Consider the following 20,203-nt stretch of genomic DNA (forward strand, 5'->3'; position numbering starts at 1 on the left):
AATAAATAATTCCTCTCCTTTAAGATTTCCATGTACTTGTACTTTCCTTCCTCCAATGAGTAAATGTCAGTGGTCTTATTGATTGAGTGGATATGGATTTAGGAGTTAAGTGAGGATTTGACCCTTCCATGTGCTCATGACAAAATGGGGGAAAGGGGAAGCAGAAATACAGTTCTGCTTCTCCCAAAGTACAAAGTAATACTTTCAAATTAGTATGTTACAGTATGGATCCAAAAAAAATTGAGTAGTTTCGGATTTCCTCCCCAAAGCTGACATTAATGCCAGCTTATTAGCAGGGGGAAATTAGCCATGTGAGTTTTGAGTCAGCAGAGGATCTGAGCCATCTTCTGCCTCAAAATTAGCATTTACCAGTCTGATTAATCTGCTCCTATAGTTTGAACTGAGTTTTTAACCCCAGAAGTGTCCTTGCTCCCTTCTGGCAGTCCTGGTGCCTTGCTAATGCTGAGGTCTCTCTTGTGCCTGTGCTGGGTGGCTGCCACAGCGTCCCTGATGAGGGCTCAGCCTTGGAGGACAGGAGCACCTCGCCGTCCGTGGACGATAAGGATTCTGGACTGTTCTTGCTGCGCAAGGACAGTGAACGCCGAGCAATCCTGTATAAAATCCTTAAGGAAGAACAGGACAAAGTTGCTTCAAATTTGCAGGAGTGTGTTGCACAGGTAATTTCACTTCAGCTCACTTTTTCCCCTGTCAAAGGGAAAATAATGAGCCAAGTTGTATTATTCCTTTTCTGAAAATGAATAAATGAAGGTGCTTGGATTGTTCCTTCTGAGTATCTTTAATCTCTGAGACCTGTAACTGTGTGACCTGTTTGCTGTTGTGTGAATGGGTAACAAACACCACATTACAACTGCTAATGGGCTTTTGGTTTTATAGGAGGGGGAGGTTTGGGCATTTGATGTGGGATTGCAGAGGGCTGAGGTTGCTGGGTTGGGTAATTTTGATGTCTTTTCTTTTGGCTTTTAGGGGCATGGAGCTAGAACATAGTAATAGATATATTCTGCTTTAAAGGTAGAGACCTGATTAACAGTTTTTAATAAAATGTTTGTTAACTAGGTGCCAAGATCACAGTACATGAATCTTAAAAAAAGCTAAGGTAGATTTTCTGAAGACAGGAAGGTTGGATGGCAAGGTTTAGTTACTGTGAAGAGGAGCAAGAAAAAAATCATAGAATGGTTAATGCACAGCCAAACATTGCCACACACCTGTAAAAGCCTTTTCTCCTTAATGTCTGCTTCTAATGTGCCTCTCTGTCGTGAACCTGACTTTTACTCATACCCTTGTCAGTGATTTTGGGCAATCTCCAGCACACTTGTTCGTGACACTCTCCCATCATTTTTTCTTACTAAAGCTGTGGTTTGTCACCTGGGCTGCACTCCCCTAAAGGGGAGCATGCTGGCTCTTGGTGAGGTGTCCCCAGCCAGCTGTTGACATTTGTGGCTCAGCTGTCAAGCGCTGCTGCTGCATGGTCAGCTCTGCACAGCCCAGATTTTGCTGCTCCCTTCCCCAGCAAACTGCACCACAGGGGCTCCTGTAGGGCTCTACAGACCACAAACTCAGGCTGGGGAAGCAGCTGGGGTACATTTCTGCTCTGAGCTTAAACTGCAAAATAGCTTATAGCCTTACAAACAATTAAAATTCAGAGGCAGAAGTAATCAGGGCTCCAAGTATTTTCCGCAATGAAGGATTATTTCGTAGCAGCAAGTCCTGGTTCAGTCTCCAGCTGTTTTGTAGCACTGCTGTAATCATCTCTCTTCCATAATTTATGTAATACTCCCTTTAACTTTTAATTAAAGGGGCTGTTCTTACAGGCATTTGGATGGCTTTAACTGGGAGTTATGGGCTGAAAAACCATAGAATAAACACCGGTGAATCATTGTGTCATTTTAGACTTTTTCCTGACTTGGGATAAAGGCATATATAAACATACTTTTTTTTTTTTTTTTTTTTTTTTTTTTTTTTTCAATTTAAGAAATCAAGTACCAGCATGATTAGGTAGAAGTACAGATTCAGATTGAAAGGATATGAAAGGATAGCATCTAAAAAAACTGAGTCTCTTAGTGACTCATTTTGCTGTTTTTATGGAGGAGAGCTGCCCTCTGCAGTACACTGCAGGAATGTGTCAATGTAATTTGGAGCCTCTTCCCTTTGTGACAGCCACAGTAGCAGTAGATCTACAGGGTTTTTTTGAAAACAGAAATTACTCTTTTTTTTTTTAAGAAAAGATAAAAAACTAGAGATTTTGCAGAAAGAAAAAGTGTGATTCTGTTCATGAATGTGAAATATACATGAGTAAAGCTATGTAACTCAAAGAGTATTAATGCTACTAAATGGATGTTTAATGACTCTGGGATTCATTTGATAGATGTTCATTATCTTTTCTCCAGAGCTCTGAAGAACTGCACCTTTCAGTGGACCATATCAAGCAGATTATTGGGATTTTAAGGGACTTCATACACTCTCCTGAGCAGAGAGTGATGGCTTCTACAATATCCAAATTGAAAATGGATTTAGATTTTGACAGTACTTCTATCAATCAGATTCATCTGGTGCTGTTTGGATTCCAGGATGCGGTGAGTTCCATTCCCGGTACAAGGGCAGAGGAATTCTTTGAAACATCACAGAATGGTTTGAGTTGGAAGAGACCTTAAAGATCATCCCTTTCAGACCCCCTTCCATGGGCAGGGACACCTTCCACTGCATCAGGTTGTTCCTGGACAAAGCTCATCCCAAGGGTTTGCAGCTTCCCCCATGTTCCTCACGTGTCTCTCCCTCCTTGTGCTGTAGAAGAGTTTGAATGTTACAATCTGTTTTGAAATGGTTTGAAAGCTGTAGCCTAAAACTGTCAAATCTGTTGTTTGAATTTTGAAAGGTGGGAGGCTTTTAGTGCTGCATGCAGTTTTTACCTTATAAAGCTGTGTTATAGTATTTGACTACTGGAAAATAAGATTCTCTTTCATAAGGTGTGAGCAAATGGTGTTTGCTGCTACTTTTACAGGTGAACAAAGTATTAAGAAATCACTTAATAAGACCGCACTGGATGTTTGCAATGGATAACATCATCCGCCGTGCAGTCCAAGCAGCAGTCACTATTCTTATTCCAGGTAAATCAAAGCAGCTGAAAATAATCCCTTTTTAAAAAAAGATTTTCCACATATCAAAGAGCTGTAGCAAATGGAACAGTTCAGATGTTTACTCTTTCAGCATGCCATTAACTACACCCCATGTACCACTCATCAAAAGACATGGGGTCAGAGTGTTGCAGAGAAAGAAATGTTGATCTGGAGGATTAGTGCTGTATTTGCAGTAATAAAGCACATAATGAGGAGATAACCAGTGGTTCTGCACCCCCAGTGTGGTCCAGCCATGACAAAAAAAAGCAATTCAGTCCAAACTTTTGATTTTCTAATAAGAAAGAAAATTCTGTACATATTAATGACATCCAGAGTGGGTAACACTGCACAGTCTGGTTGTGTGTTCTGAAAAATTACTAATGAGCTGTGGAACAGATGTGTAGAAGGGAGTGCATTAATATGAGGAAGAGGATGATTCTGGCCCACAGATGAACAATGAGGAAAACCACCAGGAGGAAGAAGATAAATGTCTGAGTATTGTCTAGGAATGAGTTGAGTTGGAAATATGCAAGTAGTTTTTAACTGTTTAAAATGCTGAGCACCCATTCCAGTATAGGAATGTTCTGAGAGACTTAGTGACAGTGAGCCCTTTTAGTCCAAAGTTGCCATGGCTTTTAAAGCTAAATTGGCCAAATTTTTTAGGACCTTCTTTATACAAGAGAAATCGCAACTGTTCTTGGGTAATAAGGATGGCCTCCTGCAGCAAGTTCTGAGAACTGGGGCTAGAAAGTCCTGCTGAAGGGGAATGCTTTGTACACTCTTTGGCCCAGGGCATTAGAGGAAAACACCTATTTATTCTTTTCTTTTTTTTCCCTTACTATATAGGAAAAATGCAAGCTTTCAGGGGCTTCTCCTTAACATATTTTATTGACTGTCTTATTACTCATCTCATGGTATTTGTCCTCACTATGACCTAGAGCTCTACCTCTGCTGGTGCATTGCTCACTGTGCCAGAGAACCTGTGCTCCAGCTCACACAAGGCTTCACTACCCCCTTGCTCAGTGTTGCATTTAAAGCACATTATGCAAGCAGTCTCCCACACCCACAGTAGTGAAGAACAAACTGCATTACCTCTGAAGATAAAATTACCAAAAAAATTCTTGTTCTTCCCCTCTTTCCTTTTATCAGAGCTTCACACTCACTTTGAGCCAGCATCAGAAACTGAAGGTGGGGATAAGGACGCTGATGAAGTGGAGGAGAGTTTCCAGCCCTCTGAACAAAACGGAGCTGAGGATGCTGCCATCACATCAGGGGTCAGCACCCTCAGTTCTGTGGTGTCACATGAGGCTCAGCAGCAGCTCAGCCAGGAGCTGGGCAGACTTAAACACAGCACTGTAAGGTAACCCCCCTGTAAAGACTCTGGATGTATGTTCAGGCAGTCTTTGAAAAGCTCCCAGACTGTGCTTTCCACACTGACTGGTACACATTTACCCATAGCACTGCTCACCTATTGCATTGTGATAAAACCTTCCAGGAACACAAGTGGATTTGGAATACATTTGCAGTACAGTATGGCAACTGAACACCCTTCAGTACAGCTTTTTGCTTCTGTGTAATTAATCTCTTAGTTGCAGAATGTCACGCTGGATTTCTACAGTCAAGTAATTAGGTTTGTGCATCTGTCCCAGTTTCCTTCCTACTCCCTGGATGCCCCCTGACTTGGTGTTAGTGCCTTAAAGCTGTTCCTGCAAGGAAAGCCCAGAGCAGCTCTGTCCTGGCTCACAGGACACTAATGAGCACCAGCAGAGCTCAGCAGAGCCCTGCCCTGTTTCTCATGGGTTACATGTGTAGGCTGCTGCCAGCTGAAGTTCCCATTCTTCTTTGTGGATGTGATGTAAACCCTTGATCAGAAAGTCCCTGGTATAACATCAGTGTTACATTTTTCAATAGTAAATTACAGTATAAAGGCAGCAACTCTGCCCAGGGAGGCTGCAAAACAGTAGGAACAGAATTTATGAGCTATTTACTAAATTCTGCAGGTGAAAGTCTTCAAGTGACACCCCTGAGTCTCAGAGAACCAAAATGAAATCTCTAAGCCATTAGAGATGTTACTTACTACAGTACCTCACATATGCCTCTGTCCTGTGGTACTCATTAAAAATTATAATTTTTTTTCACTTAGATTTATTCTCAGTGTGGTTGTGTTTGATCTCTCTTACATGCTACAAGGCTTTTGGAAAACCTCGTTCAGAAGGAGAAAGAGTATCAGACCCTCTTACGACAATCCTTGGAGCAGAAGACTCAGGAATTACACTTGCTTCAATTAAAACTTAAACCCAAAGGTATGAGGAGATACTGCAAGAATTAGGATACTGCAGTTACACAAAAAGATATCTGGGATCATGTGTTTGTTGAAAGGATGCACAATCATATGGCTTAAGCTTCAGTTACCTGAAAAGAACCACATTGCCCAGTTCTGAGGTGTATTAACCTTTGTTTTCTGTTCAAGATTCCCAGTGGTCTGCAGCGACTTCTAGAGAGAATGCAGACCCTGAGCTCATGAACTGGCTGAAACAACAAGGAGCAGACTTGGATACCATTAAGAGGGTAAAAAAAAAATCACATTTTAAAAACCCCATAATTTTTGTCATAATTAGCAGTTCAGTTTCAAAGAAAGAATTTTTTTTTTATGCATAAATTTGCCTTTTAGTTTGCTGAAGAAGATTACACACTAAGTGCTGTCCTTAATGATATCACCAAAGATGACTTGTGGTATCTTCAGCTGCGGTAAGAAAATACTATTTAGTTCATTGTTAAGAGCTTAATTAACATATTTTGTTAAAAACCTTTTCAAGTTTGGTTATTCAAATAGGTCAGTGACAGTTCAGGGGCAACTGCCATCAGTTTCATCTCAGATTTTCTGATAAAAGTTTTCACATCTTAACTGACACAACTACACCAAGGATGCTTCAAGCCATCTGCTTTGGCATTTATCAAGGTTTTCTGGACTCTTCATGATGATGTAATCATATCAAAATCAGGCATGAAGAATTTATTTTTCCTACCCATTGATTTGAGTCCTTTTATCTTCATTCCATTAAGCCCTGGCTGATGTGGAAGAAGTTTTAGCTCTAACCATGAAATAGTGTAGTTTGCTATGTACTGTCACAACTGGTATATCCGTGGGCTTTGTAGGTTTTACTTCTGGCTCACTTTAAGGCACTGGAGATGAGGGAGTTTTCCCTGTTCTCAATTTCCCTTCATGCAGGGGTGGTCTTCGCTGCAGGATCTGGAATGCAATCCTAAACCACCGACAAACATCTGGCAGGACCTCAGCTCAGGTCAACGCTTTGGAAGATGAAATGGAAATAAGTAAATGAAATACACTCCCAGCATTTAAATTATTAGATGTATATATTTATATGTACAGTGGCCTTGCAGGTTTTGCACAGTTATGTAGCTTGTTTGACCATCAGTGTAATACACAGTCAATAGTAACAGCTTTAAAGTCAGTGTCAATGCATTTAAGTTATTTATGACAAGACTAATGCATACAACGCCTGTCAATGTAATACAAAACATCAGCTGGGGAAAAACCCACCTGAATTGGCTTCAGCATTGTGAAAACTATGAACTTACACTGTGTTACAGTTCTGCTGGTTGATGGTTTGAGCAGGAAAGGGATATGCTAGAGCATGTCACCTTGTTGTAGATGGATTTATACTGCTTTTTGTATTAAAGCTACTCTCACTGAACTACTGAGAAAAGCCTTGTATGATGTTTTCAATTAGTGACTTTCTGCAGCAAAACCAGAGCATGTAATGACATTTGTGGTGGGATTTCTGGGAAAGAGTTCATGAAACAAAGCAAACAGATCATTAAAGATTGGTAAAGTTTAACTTTTATTTTTCTTTTTACACTGTACATCATACATACAGCGATCCAAAGAAAGTCAGTAAAGCAAATATATAGCACTTTAAATAAACCACCTTCTTTCGATTTAACTTCTGAAACATTCAGCGTGTTTAAGAAATTCCATACTCAGCTGGATTTCTTTATGCATTTCCTCTTTTGAAAGAGCTCTTAAATAAGCTTAAGAGTTGTTTATTATAGTTCCTGTAAATGCATTCACTTATTCATAAGAATAAGTTACACCAATAGAAAGGCCTTTAGCTGACAGACTTGTATTTTATCCACTGGTTTGGGCCACGCACTTCAAAGGGTGGCTCGTTGAAGTAGATGTGATAGCCCAGTTCTTCCAGGGGAGGCTCTGGGTCAGTGGTAGCAAACTGAGCAGCTTCCTCGATCTCCTTCCTTACTGCCACATCTATTTCCTAAACCAGAAATGCATGCTTATTAGAAGACAGCTCAGGAAAAGCATCATAATTTTGATTTTAAACACTATGATAAAGTGTCAGTCAGAATTAGTTATGACTAGACAATGATTAGAAATATAAAATTAAAAACTTCTTCCCTAATAAACTGCATTATTTTGGGTAATACTTGGTACCTTACTGACAGAGGAACATGATCTCTCTGAGCCTGTACATTTTCTATTCTGATTATGTGAAATACTGAGTACTTCAGTGCCATTATTTTTTATTTTTCAACAGTTGACTCATTACAACATTTGCTTAGAGGGTTCACTAGGATTCTTCACTATTGGTAATTTCCCTTTCCAAGGCTCACCCCCTTCCTGGGGAGTCAAGAAAGCCCAGGTAATTTTGATTTCTATCTGTTAGCAAATGACACTCCCCAGCCTTATTTAGCACACAAAAACAAAAGGCATTTCCAGCAGAACACAACTTCAGTAGCTGGTCTGCAACAAATTTCACCTTCACCTAGAAAAGTGATGGTAAAGCAAACTTGAAGAACTTTAAAGAAAGCAGTGTGCTGCCCAGTGATGTGCTTTCTGGAGATCATCAGTGTGTGACTGCTCAAGAGCTTCCTTACCCAGCAGTTAAAACCATACCTTTAGTTCCTCAACGCTAGCAAGGTTGTTGTTGACCATTCTGTCCTTCAGCAAAGTAATGGGATCACTTTTGCTTCTCACTTCCTGAATTTCTTCTCTAGTACGATAGCTAGGAACAAGACAGGCAAAACATGAACTCTGGAGCAGAGTGAGGTTCTGGGACACAGCTCACTTTCAGAAAAAGAGTCCAAAGAGTTGTCAGGGATGCAGTGACAATACAGAACATTCATCACCCAAAGGATGGCACAGCAAAAGCCAGAAGCCTCTGGAGAGAGATCTGTAAATGCCAATTGAGCAGTAGTAGTTCCAGACTCAAAGGAAAGGGGAGCAAACCCAGCCTGATAAAGTTATCCTGTGGGGCCATACTTCCTCCTAACCCTCCCCCCCACCAGGGAAGGGGCTGCATGACTTGCACATGCTTCCAAATCACTGCAAGTTTCCAATGAAGAGCTGGGATACACCTCTACCTCATGCAGACACATTCAGCTTTGTCAGTTGGAGCAATACCCAAGTCTCTCTGGCACCTGGATGTTTGTGTTTTTAGGATGTGTTCTACTTGTCTTGGCAGTCCCTGTAATTTTACCTTACAGGATTTTAATCCTCTTAAAACCCCAGAAAGCATAATGCTTTTCAGCCAAACCTTCATTAGGACACAGCATCAGGTCACAATGAAAGCGGAATTCAATAATAGAACACAGAAGTTTAACTTTGTGCTTGTCCTAAATTCACGTCTTTTAATTCTGCCCTAAAACAAGTGTGCTACATGGCCACAGATTCTCAGCCTAGCAACCAGATGAGTGAGCAGGCTGCTCACAGCAATTTCATTGTAACCTTTAAATGCATCTGTCATCTGATTTAAACACTGAATTTCACAGTTTAATCTCTTAGAATTTGGCCATCAATACTTGTTTTCAGTGAACAGAAAGAAGAAAGAATGTTACAGTACCTTATTCCAGGGTCACTCATACTGTGGCCATGGTAACGATATGTCTGTAACTCCATCACAAGAGGACCCTTCAAATGAAAAGCAATAGTGTTGCCACAAGGAGTGACCAACTTGTTATAGCAGCAACTATTTGCTAGAGCTGAATTGCACCAGTGATCAATTACTTTTATTCAATAGTTTTTTCTCAGTTTAATTTGCATAATATTAGCACACACAGTTTCACACAGTAAAATGAAACTTAGTTCTTTTCAAATGAAAGCATGTGCTGATCTTGTAAGCATTTATTTTCATGTTCTGAATGAGCAGCTTTACAATTTCCTTCCACCATTACTCAGAATATTTCAAATTACTTGTTGTTTCTCACAGAACCTTCATTACTTCAAGTATTAAAAATCTTCAAAACTAGTGTCACCATATTTGGGTGACAGACACTAACACTGACTCACAAAACCTTTATTTCACTTTCAATTTCTTGAAAATATAGAACAATTATTACCTTTCTTGATGCTTCCCCTAACTAAACACAAAGATCACAACTGCCTGACAGTCATAACACCTTTCACAACAGAACATAACTGTTGTAGAAATGAGAAAAAATTACAGTATAAATGATATATTAAGTGTTTGGTTAATACAAATTGAGGAACTACTTATGCAGCAACAGCTTGCAAGAATTCCACCCATGGAGAAGGAATGTCAATTACAGACTTACTTTTCCAGATCTACAGTACTCAGCTGCAAACTTCATTGCTTCTCGGACACAGAGAATATCCATGCCATCCACCTGGTGGATGAGAAAAGACATGTTAAGGCAAAAAATTCCAACCTCCAAACTACCAATCTCAGTATTTCCACAAGTGGGATAGAATTCAGCTTTAAGAAAACATATATAGAAATAAATTAAATACCTATGTATGCATTGTCCACACACATTCCCCCTCAAAAAAAAGCTGTACTCACCCTGAGCCCTGGAATGAAGTACCCTCTTTTGTAGTAGTCAGTGCTGGCTGCAGCTCTTTCAACTGATGTTCCCATTCCATACCGATTGTTCTCACAGATAAAAATACAAGGCAATTTCCATAAGGCAGCCATGTTGTATGTTTCAAATATCTGACCCTGAAAGAAAATTAAGCTACATCTCATCAGGGAGCTCAGCCTTCAAGCACTAGGCTCTACTGAAAATCCTTCAGTTACAGAGGTCTAGAAATTTTAATACTGAAAGTGATCTGAAACCAGCTGTTTGCTACAGCTCAGAAGGAATAAAAGAGAAGCTACACTATATAAGGTAACTTTCATTTCAACCAATAGTTTATAGAAGGTAATTTTTAAGCCTGAATCAATATCTATGTTAGGGTAGCAAAAAACCTTTAACTCAGGTATTTCAATGACAGTCATAAAAAACCTTAATTGATTAACCTGGCAGGATGCTGCTACAGCAAAGTTATGTTTAACTGCAGTGACTGCATCAGCCTTGTTGTTTTGAGTCAAATTCAGGGAAAACCATGAACTGAGATCTCCACCTGTGCTTTGAAAGTGTGAAACTATAAATGGTACACTCTAAATCATCAACTGCTTATCTGGCTTATTGTCTCAGCTGATAACATGAAGAGACTGGCTGGAATGTCAATAGCAACTGGCTCTGCCAGAATGCTCTGTCCTCTTCTCTGTCTTCAGAAACCTGATTTACACATCTCTCCCATCCAGCAGCACTGTCATCTTCACTGCCATCCTTCAGAGCTCTCCTTACAGCACAGACACTTCAGGGTATCACACTTAGGTGAGCTGTGTACAACTGGAAAGAGGGTAAAGAGTAACTGGAAACCCCTCCACCCACGATTTGTGTACCATCCACATAATTAACCATTAACTTCACTCACTCCCTGAGTATCCAGAGTGTTCAAGAACAGAAGGAGGCAAAAAGCTTTCCCTCCACTACAGTGACAAGGGCAAGCTCAAAACAGGGTGGGGAAGGACAGATATTTACAAAGGTCCAAAATATGATAAAAAACTGCAGGCACACGCAGGCACAGCTCACCTGAATCACCCCTCTGAGAACTATACAGTTGTTGGAACACATGCCTACTCAAACACCTAAGACAACTCAAGTAAGAGGTGGCTGTGTCGAAAATCTGCAACATGCCTGGTCACCTCCATGGAGTTCATCAACACTGCCTGGGTTGCAGGTACACAGGGAGGGCAAAATGTGCTCTTCCACCCCTTGAGTATAGGCAGAGCTCACAGAGCACAGAAGGAAAATAGATTCCTCCCAGGCACACTCCTTTACCTGATTGGCTGCACCATCCCCATACAAGGCCAGGGCGATTTCGTTTTTACCAAAGTATTTACAGGCCAATGCAATCCCAGCTCCAAGAGGAACCTGCCACAGAGTACAGGACAAAACATTTTAGAACAACATTTAAAGGAGTTGAAGATAGGCAGTGAACTTCAAGGAGACATTTAGGTTGTTAGAGACCAACTCAACAAACAAGGTATTACCCATCCACATCACTTTGTTACAAATGTTATTGCAGCCAAGATATAAACGTGAATGGTATTCTCAATTTGATTCATTTTTGCTACAGTTTACAAAATGGTGAGATCACCAGAATAAGACATACCAGCCACAGAGCTATGGTATCTGCATACAAGCTCACACAGAAACTGAGAGGAAACACTGAGAGGCAACAGGACACGAGCTAAATTCAGCTTGTGCTTTAAAACAGAAGTCATATATATACCTGAGCACCAACAATACCATTGCCACCGTAAAAGTTTTTGGTATACATATGCATTGATCCTCCTTTTCCCTTTGCACATCCTCCTTTTCGACCTGAAACATGAATAACAAGCAATTTATATTTTGGAGGAAAAATACTATACTAATGGAAACATGTATTTCAGTTCTGAAAGGTAGTAACTCTAAGACCATGTCTCCATCATTAGATCTCTGTGGAGTTAGGACATGATGGTCTCACTCATTCGAGTTTACAGTTAAATATCTCAGAAAACAAATAAGAGAAGGGGGAAAAAGAGAGAACGATAATGAAAGCATAATTCCAGAAATATGGATGAGATTTTAAAACTTTAAATTTAAAGAAATTTTAAAGCAAACCAAAAGTTTCAGTGTCCTTTACAAAAACACTTTCAGATAAATATGGGGTGTTTTTTTTGTAGACAACAAGGTCTCATATACATAATCTACAAGTAGTACATTATTACATTTGGCTTCTGCAAGAAAAGTAAGAATAATGTTCCAAATTAGTTGCAATAATTTCGACTTGTCTTCCCTTTGACAATAACCACATATAAAAATTACCAACAGGACACTAAAAAAACCCCACCAACTACCAGCTCCCCATTCCACCCCAATATAAATATCAGTCACCCAGCCCAGCTCTATTCAAGGTCTGAAGGTAGTTTGAAGATAACTAGTGATCTATGAAGCATTACAACAAACCCTATTTCAATGAGTCCATCTAAGAATATAGAATTTCTGAAATTTGTACTTCTCTTTTTTACTTTATAGTGGATCATTTTTATTATTGACATTTCTCATACCTTTCCTATGTTTATGAATTGGTTTTGTGGGTGTTGTTACAGATTCTGCCAGCAAGAACCAAAGAAAAATAAGTCTAATTTTGAGAAAAATAGTTTTATGAATAAGTGCAATTTACCTTTAGTAAGCTCCGTTTTTTTTGTACAGTCCTTCCTTTTAGAATTAACCAATTCTGAATTCTTCCTGATTAACCAGTGTTACTTTTTGTTACATTTTCTGCCTTTCCTAGAACACAAACTCATTCCTCATGTAATTGTTAATTCTCCTGAAAAGTCCTTTTCTATAGCTTGTTTCCTACAGGAAACTGGTTTTTCTACTGGTTTTATTTCGGGTGACTTGCTTCCTTCCCCTTCAAAGATTTTTTAATTCTGTCATTTCCTGATCATTGTAATTCATGCTGTCTTTCAGTTTGGCATTTGTAGTTAAGATCTTTCTTCACAAGAATGGGCTCTAGCAGCAGTTCTCACTAAGAACTTTTCCAAGTTTTCTGGAACAACAGTCTCTTTACCACAGCCACTCCTTCCTAATTAAAAGAGCCCCAATAAAGTCAAGCATAATGTTACAGAAAATTACGTGTGTCATGAAACAAACAAAAAAATCCCACCACATTATCACTTATATTTGTAGTTTCGAGGCCCATAGTTGGCTTCAGTCATGACAATCTTCCCATTTACTTTCTGACTTAGCAGTATCCAGTGATACTTGGCAAATCAGTCACCACTGGATTCTGGGCTTTTGTGCACATTACAGATATGCATTCTTAGCACACACAATTCTTAGTTTACAAAATCATACCACTTGTCTACCCCCCAAACAGGCTTTCCTATACTAACATTTCAACCATGCAGATTCTCAGATCAAGTCTTTATTATACCAGTGATGCATAAAGGCCTTCAAGCTCCTTGCTCATTTTTCTCTTCTGGCATCTGTTCACAGATCTCGTAAGAGCTCATCAGGCTGATTCTCTCTTCCCTGCTCCATCCTCTACCCTACTGTGGACAGCCAAGTTTCCTTCCTGCAAAATCTCTGTCTCAATTATCATTTAATATTCTTGTTACAGTCAAATTTTCCCAAACATTCAGTTTATCATTACAGACAACATTTACCAATCTTCCTAAGATTTCATCAACATAATTCTGAAAATCCAGGTCTGTCTCCTAGGAAGGATAATGCCCTGTCCCACTGAAAGCAAATACTTACTATCAACAAGTTCAAAACAGCTGCAACACAATGAATACAGCATATGGTATCAAGAAAAATCTTATGAATTTGTGCTTTAGAAGTACCAGCACTTAAATATTCCTTATTTGTTAATCTTCAAAGTAAAAATGAGTGATTCATAAAATTGAAACAACTGATCCATTTTGCTATGTCACTAAACTGCTTCTGAAGACTTCTCTATACTTTGTGCATCAACATCATTTTGAATTTGAGCAAAAAATTCTGACAGAAGCACAGCAGCAAGTGATCCTCACTCTGCTGAGCACAAACCTGTAAGTTCCGCGAGAATCTCCCGGACAGGCACTCCTCGGGTGTAGGTGAAGCCGTGGGCTCTGTACGCTGTTATCACGTGGTCCGTGGGCTTTATGGCAGCCTCAATCCCCACACAGCAAGCCTCCTGTTACACAGGACAAGGAGGTTTGGCAATGAAGAAAAACACGCAGCTCCCACAGTCAGCATTGCTGATCCCACACATATCAAATATTGGCAGATCAGAGGAAGAGCACAGATACAGGAGACTGACTAAAATCCCAAGGGTTGGTGACAGACCTGGAGCCACAACAGCCTTGGGCTCTAAATTCCAACCTGACTGACTAGCAAAGGCACATGGGAGGGGAACCAGAATCTACAAAAATCTGAAGAATTCCCCCCACCAATGAAGTATCTCAACAATCACAATTCAAAAACATCAGGGAATAATGGACAGAAAGTTTCAGTAAGTTCATGAAGTTTCTTCTCCTGGCTGTTGCTTTTTCATGGGCACATGATCCATGACATACAGAAACAAAAGCCATCAATGACACTTAAGGGGGAAAATTCAGGCCTTAGGATGTGCTCATTCCTCTGCTGGTCTTCAGCTGCACTGTGCCTTTCCCTGTCTTTGTGTCTCTTCTCCTCCTCCCTATCCCTCTCCTTCTCTCACAATGTACAGATACTCAGTTCTACATTCTCCACTCTATTAAAATCCCTACATTAAACAAGGTAAGACAATATAAAACCTGCTGGCCAAAAATTCTTACCTGACCATCATACAAGTGGCAGAAGCCACGAATAATCTTCTGTTTGTAGAGCTGGTCAGACTTGAGCTCCATGCGCCGGATGGTCTGCATGGTCTTGTAGTACTGGAGCCCCTCCTCCCGAGTCATCACTGCCGTGGTGCCCGGCCCCTCCTCCAGCCGATGGAGGTCACATTTCTGCAAGGTTAAACAAGTCATTTTTCCTGAAAATCATTCATCCTATTTACAAGTATTCCTTAATTTTTTTTCATGATCTGCCATTTTCAAATTTGGAGCATAATTCCTTTTAAAAATGAAAGCTGGCAAAACCTAACTCATAGCTCAGGACAACTGTGCACTGTTTCAAAATTCAGGGAAATAAAACCTTAACTTTTAATAGAGACAGATTTCTACTCACAAAATAAAGTCTCGTTATTCCTACAAGCGGAAGGTAAACTAAAGTCCTCCGGAAATATGGCAAAAAGCACACTTCCATGGTTGTTGCAAGCCAAATACTTGGTAAGAGCTACAGAGGCTTAATGAAGAGATAAGAAAGATCAAGAGTTTCCTGTAATAAACAGTTTGCAAGATCTGGCCCTAGGAGTGGCCCTCATCTCTGCTACCTCTGTTATAAATAAACAGTAAGTTCAGTGGAAAAGACTAAGGAAATTGCTATGTCAGTGCAGATTAAATGGCCAAAATACTTCTATACAAGTTAAAGATGGTGTATATGAAAGCAAAAGCCACTCCAGAGCAAATCCACTGACACCTACATGAACTGGATATAACACCTGGGCACACTACTCAAGACAACTCTGCTTCAAAGTTCACAGACCAACAGAAACTCTGGAGTTTCCTGTCATCAACACAGGACCAAATATTAAACCTTGTATCTACTCAAAAAAGTAGATACATATAAGATTCATACAGTAGATACATACAGATTCATATAAACATATATTCCTCCCCTTCCAGGAAAAAAAATTCATACTTCACAGGCACAGCCAAACAGGGAGGAGAGTGGAAAACAACCCAAATTATTTCTTTCATATTTTCTTTCATCGGTTCCTGAATGAAATACCAGCACAAAAGCTGCTGCCAATAGAAACATCACTTTTTCCTGAGACCCAGCCACAGTGGAAAGCTGACAGAATATAACACATATTTTCTGAGCAGCATCAAGTCAAGCATTGAAAAGATGCCATATTTTTTCCTCAAAAATCCACACAGACCTCAACCAACTGCATGTTTGGGATAGGCTGCAAACACGTAATTGTTTGAAAAGCATTAAGGAAACAATAGAACAGAACAGAAAAGGTTCTTTAGCTCCTTTCTGACTCTGGTCTCACAGCTGCATTGCAATACCACAGCTGCAAAAAAAAATCACAACTTCACATTCTTAAGAAACAAGTAACATTACCTCACTGCCAACACAGTACTTCCAGCTGCACTTAGTAATCAGGTCAGATAGCAAGGGGCTTGGCTCTGGAAATTCAAGTGTATTTTCTAACTTAATAGATATGGGGACCAGTTCATCAGGCTAAGATCTGCAACAAACGCTCACACAGAATGACAGTATGAAGTGCTCTTCTTTACCTTAATCTCAAACGTAGCTTCACTTGCAAAGTCTCCATAGTTACGTGATGCCACCATCACTCGAGAGGCCTTAAAAAAAAGACAAAAGCAAAGCATGAACAATATTTAAATGTAATTATTAAATAAAAGTATGTGACTTTTCAAGTAATTTCTAGAATGCTACATAGTTACAATGTTAAAGCCCCTTAAAACCTAGTCTTTAAAATTAAAATTAGAAAAATAGAATTTAGATTTGTATAAACCCAGCAAATTTCGAAACTTTTGACACTGAAGAGCATCAAAACCACAAAAATAATTGTTTATCCCTTCACATGTCATGCTGACAATACGAGGAGACAGCCAATGCAGACTTTGATTGCAGACCCTCTATGCTAACTGGAATTTTGCCTTGATAGAACCAATAAAACAAAACAAAACAAGCCCAAAACCAACCAAATAAAATGAATCCATTAGATATCTGAAATATGAACTACTCTTACTCTTTCTTTTCAATAGGAAGAGAAACTGGAGGGATTCAAAGCCATAACAATGAAGAGATCATTTCAGTAACAGCATGGCCACTACTTATAAATGATGTGGAAACACAGAAGGTACCTGAGCATAGAAAAACACAGAACAAAAGAAAGGGTGGCATGGCAGGGGAGAGATAAGAAGGATGTTTAAAAAGAAACATTTTTAATGGTCCCACTTAAAGAACAAACACAGGCTATTTACTAATGAATGGTGATTTTAGATGACTTCAGCACAAGTTTCACTGCAGCATTGGCCAGGATGGGCCCATGTCCATGCATGCACTGTGGCCACAGCATAAAGAACACACTACAACTTTAGTGGCAAAACTGTACCACTAATTAAGTTACACAAAACTTCAGCAGCTCCTTCAGCCAGGGAATATACATTTAGCTGAAGGTACATTCCATCAAAAATTTTTGATTATTTTCAGGTCACCATCTCCAAAAAAGGTCTGACTGACACATGTGAAATTTGGGAGAAAATTCTTGACCCACCCTGGTAACGTCCTCTGTTCCATACTGATTGGATTTATCAGTAACACTGCCCCCATTCACTCTGCCCTGTTATCAGATTAAATATTGAGAGGTTTTAATTTAAACCAAGTTTCTACACTATTTACTACAACGCATCAGTCCTATTAGTGAAGAAAAGCTATTTTTTACTTCTCGAGCTGGAAGTAAATCTACAGTTCGGATTTGCAGTATCACAGAATTGCTGGGGTTGGGAGGGATCTCTCTGGCCACCTGGCTAAATTGCCTGCCCTGAATAGGACAAAAAACCACACTGGGGAGTCTGAACAAAAGCCCTGATGGTGAGCAGTACACCTATCAACAGCAAACCTTGACAAGACTGATTGAGGCCTTACCTCACTAACAGCTCCCTAGGTTAGCAGCATTTGGAAGCAAAAAAAAAAAAAGGAAGAAGAGTAAGTAGCTGTACCAAATAATGAGGTGAGGAGAAGCCAGCAAATTATTATCCAACTAGAACAGAACACTTCAAGTGGTAGTTTCCATACATGGAAATCCACCTGTACACTCTGGAAAATGCTCAATGCATATATGATACTGCTTTATGGATTAAGTCTACCTCTATTTATTTGGCAATTTATGCCTTCACTAGAGGCATAAGAATAATTAAAGACAAATATTTACATATTTGGTAAGCAGTGGGATCCAAAAATCTTTATTAAAATATCTGAACCAGATCCACTTTGGCATTCCAGGAAAACAAAGTATCCCCAGAGCAGGCCAAGTACTTGTAGTAAGGGACTAATTTTAGGCACCTGTACTTGCAAAATTTAATGTAGAGATTTTAATTGTGAATTAGGAAATATTCCTAGATATGCAGCCCAAAGATAGATAGGAAGAGCTTCCAATAAATGTTCTCCCCTGTGCTATTCTGATGGATCCAGTCATGCACAAGCAGTGAATGCCTGGGTGATTGAGCTGCCTCAGAACGGGGGTACAGCAATGCAGCTGTTCTCCATGGCAAAAAGGCAGCTCATTTCCAGTTACCAAAAAGTACCTTTCAACCCTGGTCTTGCCAACAAGTTTTTTTCAGCAGGGTTAATTCTTCCTCATGGCCACAGTCATTACAGTGGAATAAGCAGAATGATGTGGTAAAAGTACAATTTTTCACACGAGAGATAAAATACAACAAATGACTCACATTAATAACAAAAAAATAACGAACTGTGGAAGAAAATTCATGCAGAGATTGAAAGGAGCTGTTGGCTGAGAAAACGGAGGTCAAACAGTTCAGTCAGATGCTAAACTCCAATGGGGCCGAGCAGGTCCCTCTGAGGGACCCGACCTGTGCAGCCAAAGCATACACAAACAGCATCGATCAAAGACCCGCGCCATCATGGGTTTAAAAAGGGAGCTCTTGTACGCGGCGACCATTTTACTGTTACACGGGATCGCCATGCAAAGTGGGGGAAAATAAAAACTAAGTTGTCTTTTTCGTCTTTGATTTTTCTTCAGCACTTCTCTTCCGCCGCCGGAGCCCCGTTCCCGAGCAGCTCCCGCGGTCTCTCCCGCCCTGCTCCTGGAGCTCCGCCCGTGCCCCGCGCGCCCCTCCCACACCGCGCACGGCGGGGCGCGCACCATCCCCGGCCGGCCCCGCGCCCCGGCCGGCCCGGCCCCGCCGCACTCACCGTCCTTCCGGCGGCCGCCGGGCCCTGCAGCACCCGGGAGAGCGCGGCCAGCAGCATCTTGCGCATGGGGCGGGAAGGGCCGGCAGCGCCAGGCGCGGAACCCCGTCCTCGGCTCTCCTTCAGCCGCCTCCGCCGCGACCGCCGCTCGTCCTGCGTCCCCGCGCCTGCGCATGCGCGGGCCTGCGCTGCGGCGGCGCCCGGGCAACGCCCCCTGCCGGGCGCCAGGGCCGTAATGTCAGTAAAGGTCATGAAATGTAGGCAAGCGTGGGTCTCCTCACAACACCGGGGGCGGCGAGCGAGCGCGGGGTGCTGCCACCTTGTGCAGCCGAAACATGAGGAAGGATTCGGGGCATTCGGAGGAATTTCTTCTTGGAAAGCGTGATCAGGCACAGAAATGCCTCATTAAAGGCATCCAGGGGGCAGCTGGAGTCACCGTCCCTGGGGGTGTTGAGGGAAAGACTGGACATGGCGCTCAGTGCCGTGGTCCAGCTGACGTGGTGGTGTCGGGTCATGGGTTGGGCTCGATAATATCAGAGGTCTTTTCCAACCTCGCTGATTCTGTGACTCAAGTTTGAGTGTTTAATGTGCTACTACGTGAGATCTGCTCCGTGTGAGCGCGTTCCTCGCTTTTTAAATACACAAAATAAGTGTTGAAACGATTTCCTTTTAACGTCACAGGCATCCAACCCTTGGGAAATACACAGCAAAGTTAAGATTTAACTTAATGTTGCAGAGTCCTCCCATCGTATCACACCTGCTGATCTCTCCAGCCAACCTGCCGTTCTCCTGCCGCCGGCTCCAGGCCGTTCCCGATGGACGCGGGGTCTGTGGAGCGCCCCACCCGTGTGAGCCACCCGCGCTGCTGTCCTGGCTCCCCGGCTGCCCTCTCTGCTCCCCACAGCAGGGCTGTGCTGACACCCGCATAGCCCTGCGGGGGGACACGGAACACGTACAGCTCATGGGCTGTGCGCTCCTCCCCTGTTCCTCAACAACAAAAAACCAAAAAACAACGGGAAAGTAAATCCTGTTTACCTGTTGGCATTACAAGTGCTTGTGTCTGCTGAGTCCTGCGGGTTGCACAAAGCTCAAGTGCAGCACAAGTGATTAGTGTTTGAGGTATAATTTCCAGCGAAAATGTGCCTCTCAAACTACACCTT

The 20,203-nt window shown here is 41.3% G+C and overlaps 2 protein-coding genes across 4 annotated transcripts in view; one reads left to right on the forward strand and one right to left on the reverse strand.

Moving 5' to 3' along the window:
* Positions 1–6,991, forward strand: part of MAP3K15 (mitogen-activated protein kinase kinase kinase 15) — an 84,656-nt gene extending 77,665 nt beyond the window's left edge. For both annotated transcript variants that reach the window (XM_015634076.3, XM_033512373.1), the window contains 8 exons: positions 503–677; positions 2,406–2,591; positions 3,017–3,122; positions 4,281–4,491; positions 5,322–5,434; positions 5,602–5,699; positions 5,803–5,879; positions 6,361–6,991. In XM_015634076.3, the coding sequence (XP_015489562.1) occupies positions 503–677; positions 2,406–2,591; positions 3,017–3,122; positions 4,281–4,491; positions 5,322–5,434; positions 5,602–5,699; positions 5,803–5,879; positions 6,361–6,472 (1,078 nt within the window). In that variant the 3' untranslated portion in view covers positions 6,473–6,991. The remainder of the gene's footprint in view (positions 1–502; positions 678–2,405; positions 2,592–3,016; positions 3,123–4,280; positions 4,492–5,321; positions 5,435–5,601; positions 5,700–5,802; positions 5,880–6,360) is intronic.
* Positions 6,971–19,215, reverse strand: PDHA1 (pyruvate dehydrogenase E1 subunit alpha 1). 2 transcript variants are annotated; one of them, XM_015634107.3, is made up of 11 exons: positions 19,047–19,215; positions 16,379–16,447; positions 14,807–14,980; positions 14,058–14,184; positions 11,749–11,840; positions 11,295–11,387; positions 9,971–10,126; positions 9,723–9,794; positions 9,011–9,078; positions 8,065–8,173; positions 6,971–7,426 (listed from the first exon to the last, which is right to left on the reverse strand). In XM_015634107.3, exons 1-11 carry the CDS (start codon positions 19,110–19,112, stop codon positions 7,262–7,264), a joined length of 1,191 nt encoding a protein of 396 aa, XP_015489593.1. In that variant the 5' UTR covers positions 19,113–19,215; the 3' UTR covers positions 6,971–7,261. The 2 variants fall into 2 exon arrangements, with proteins under 2 accessions (XP_015489593.1, XP_015489601.1); XM_015634115.3 differs by lacking the exon at positions 19,047–19,215 and adding an exon at positions 17,757–17,773.
* Between the last annotated feature and the right edge of the window lie 988 nt (positions 19,216–20,203).

This window comes from Parus major, chromosome 1 (genome assembly GCF_001522545.3).
Source record: "Parus major isolate Abel chromosome 1, Parus_major1.1, whole genome shotgun sequence".
Taxonomy (NCBI): domain Eukaryota; kingdom Metazoa; phylum Chordata; class Aves; order Passeriformes; family Paridae; genus Parus; species Parus major.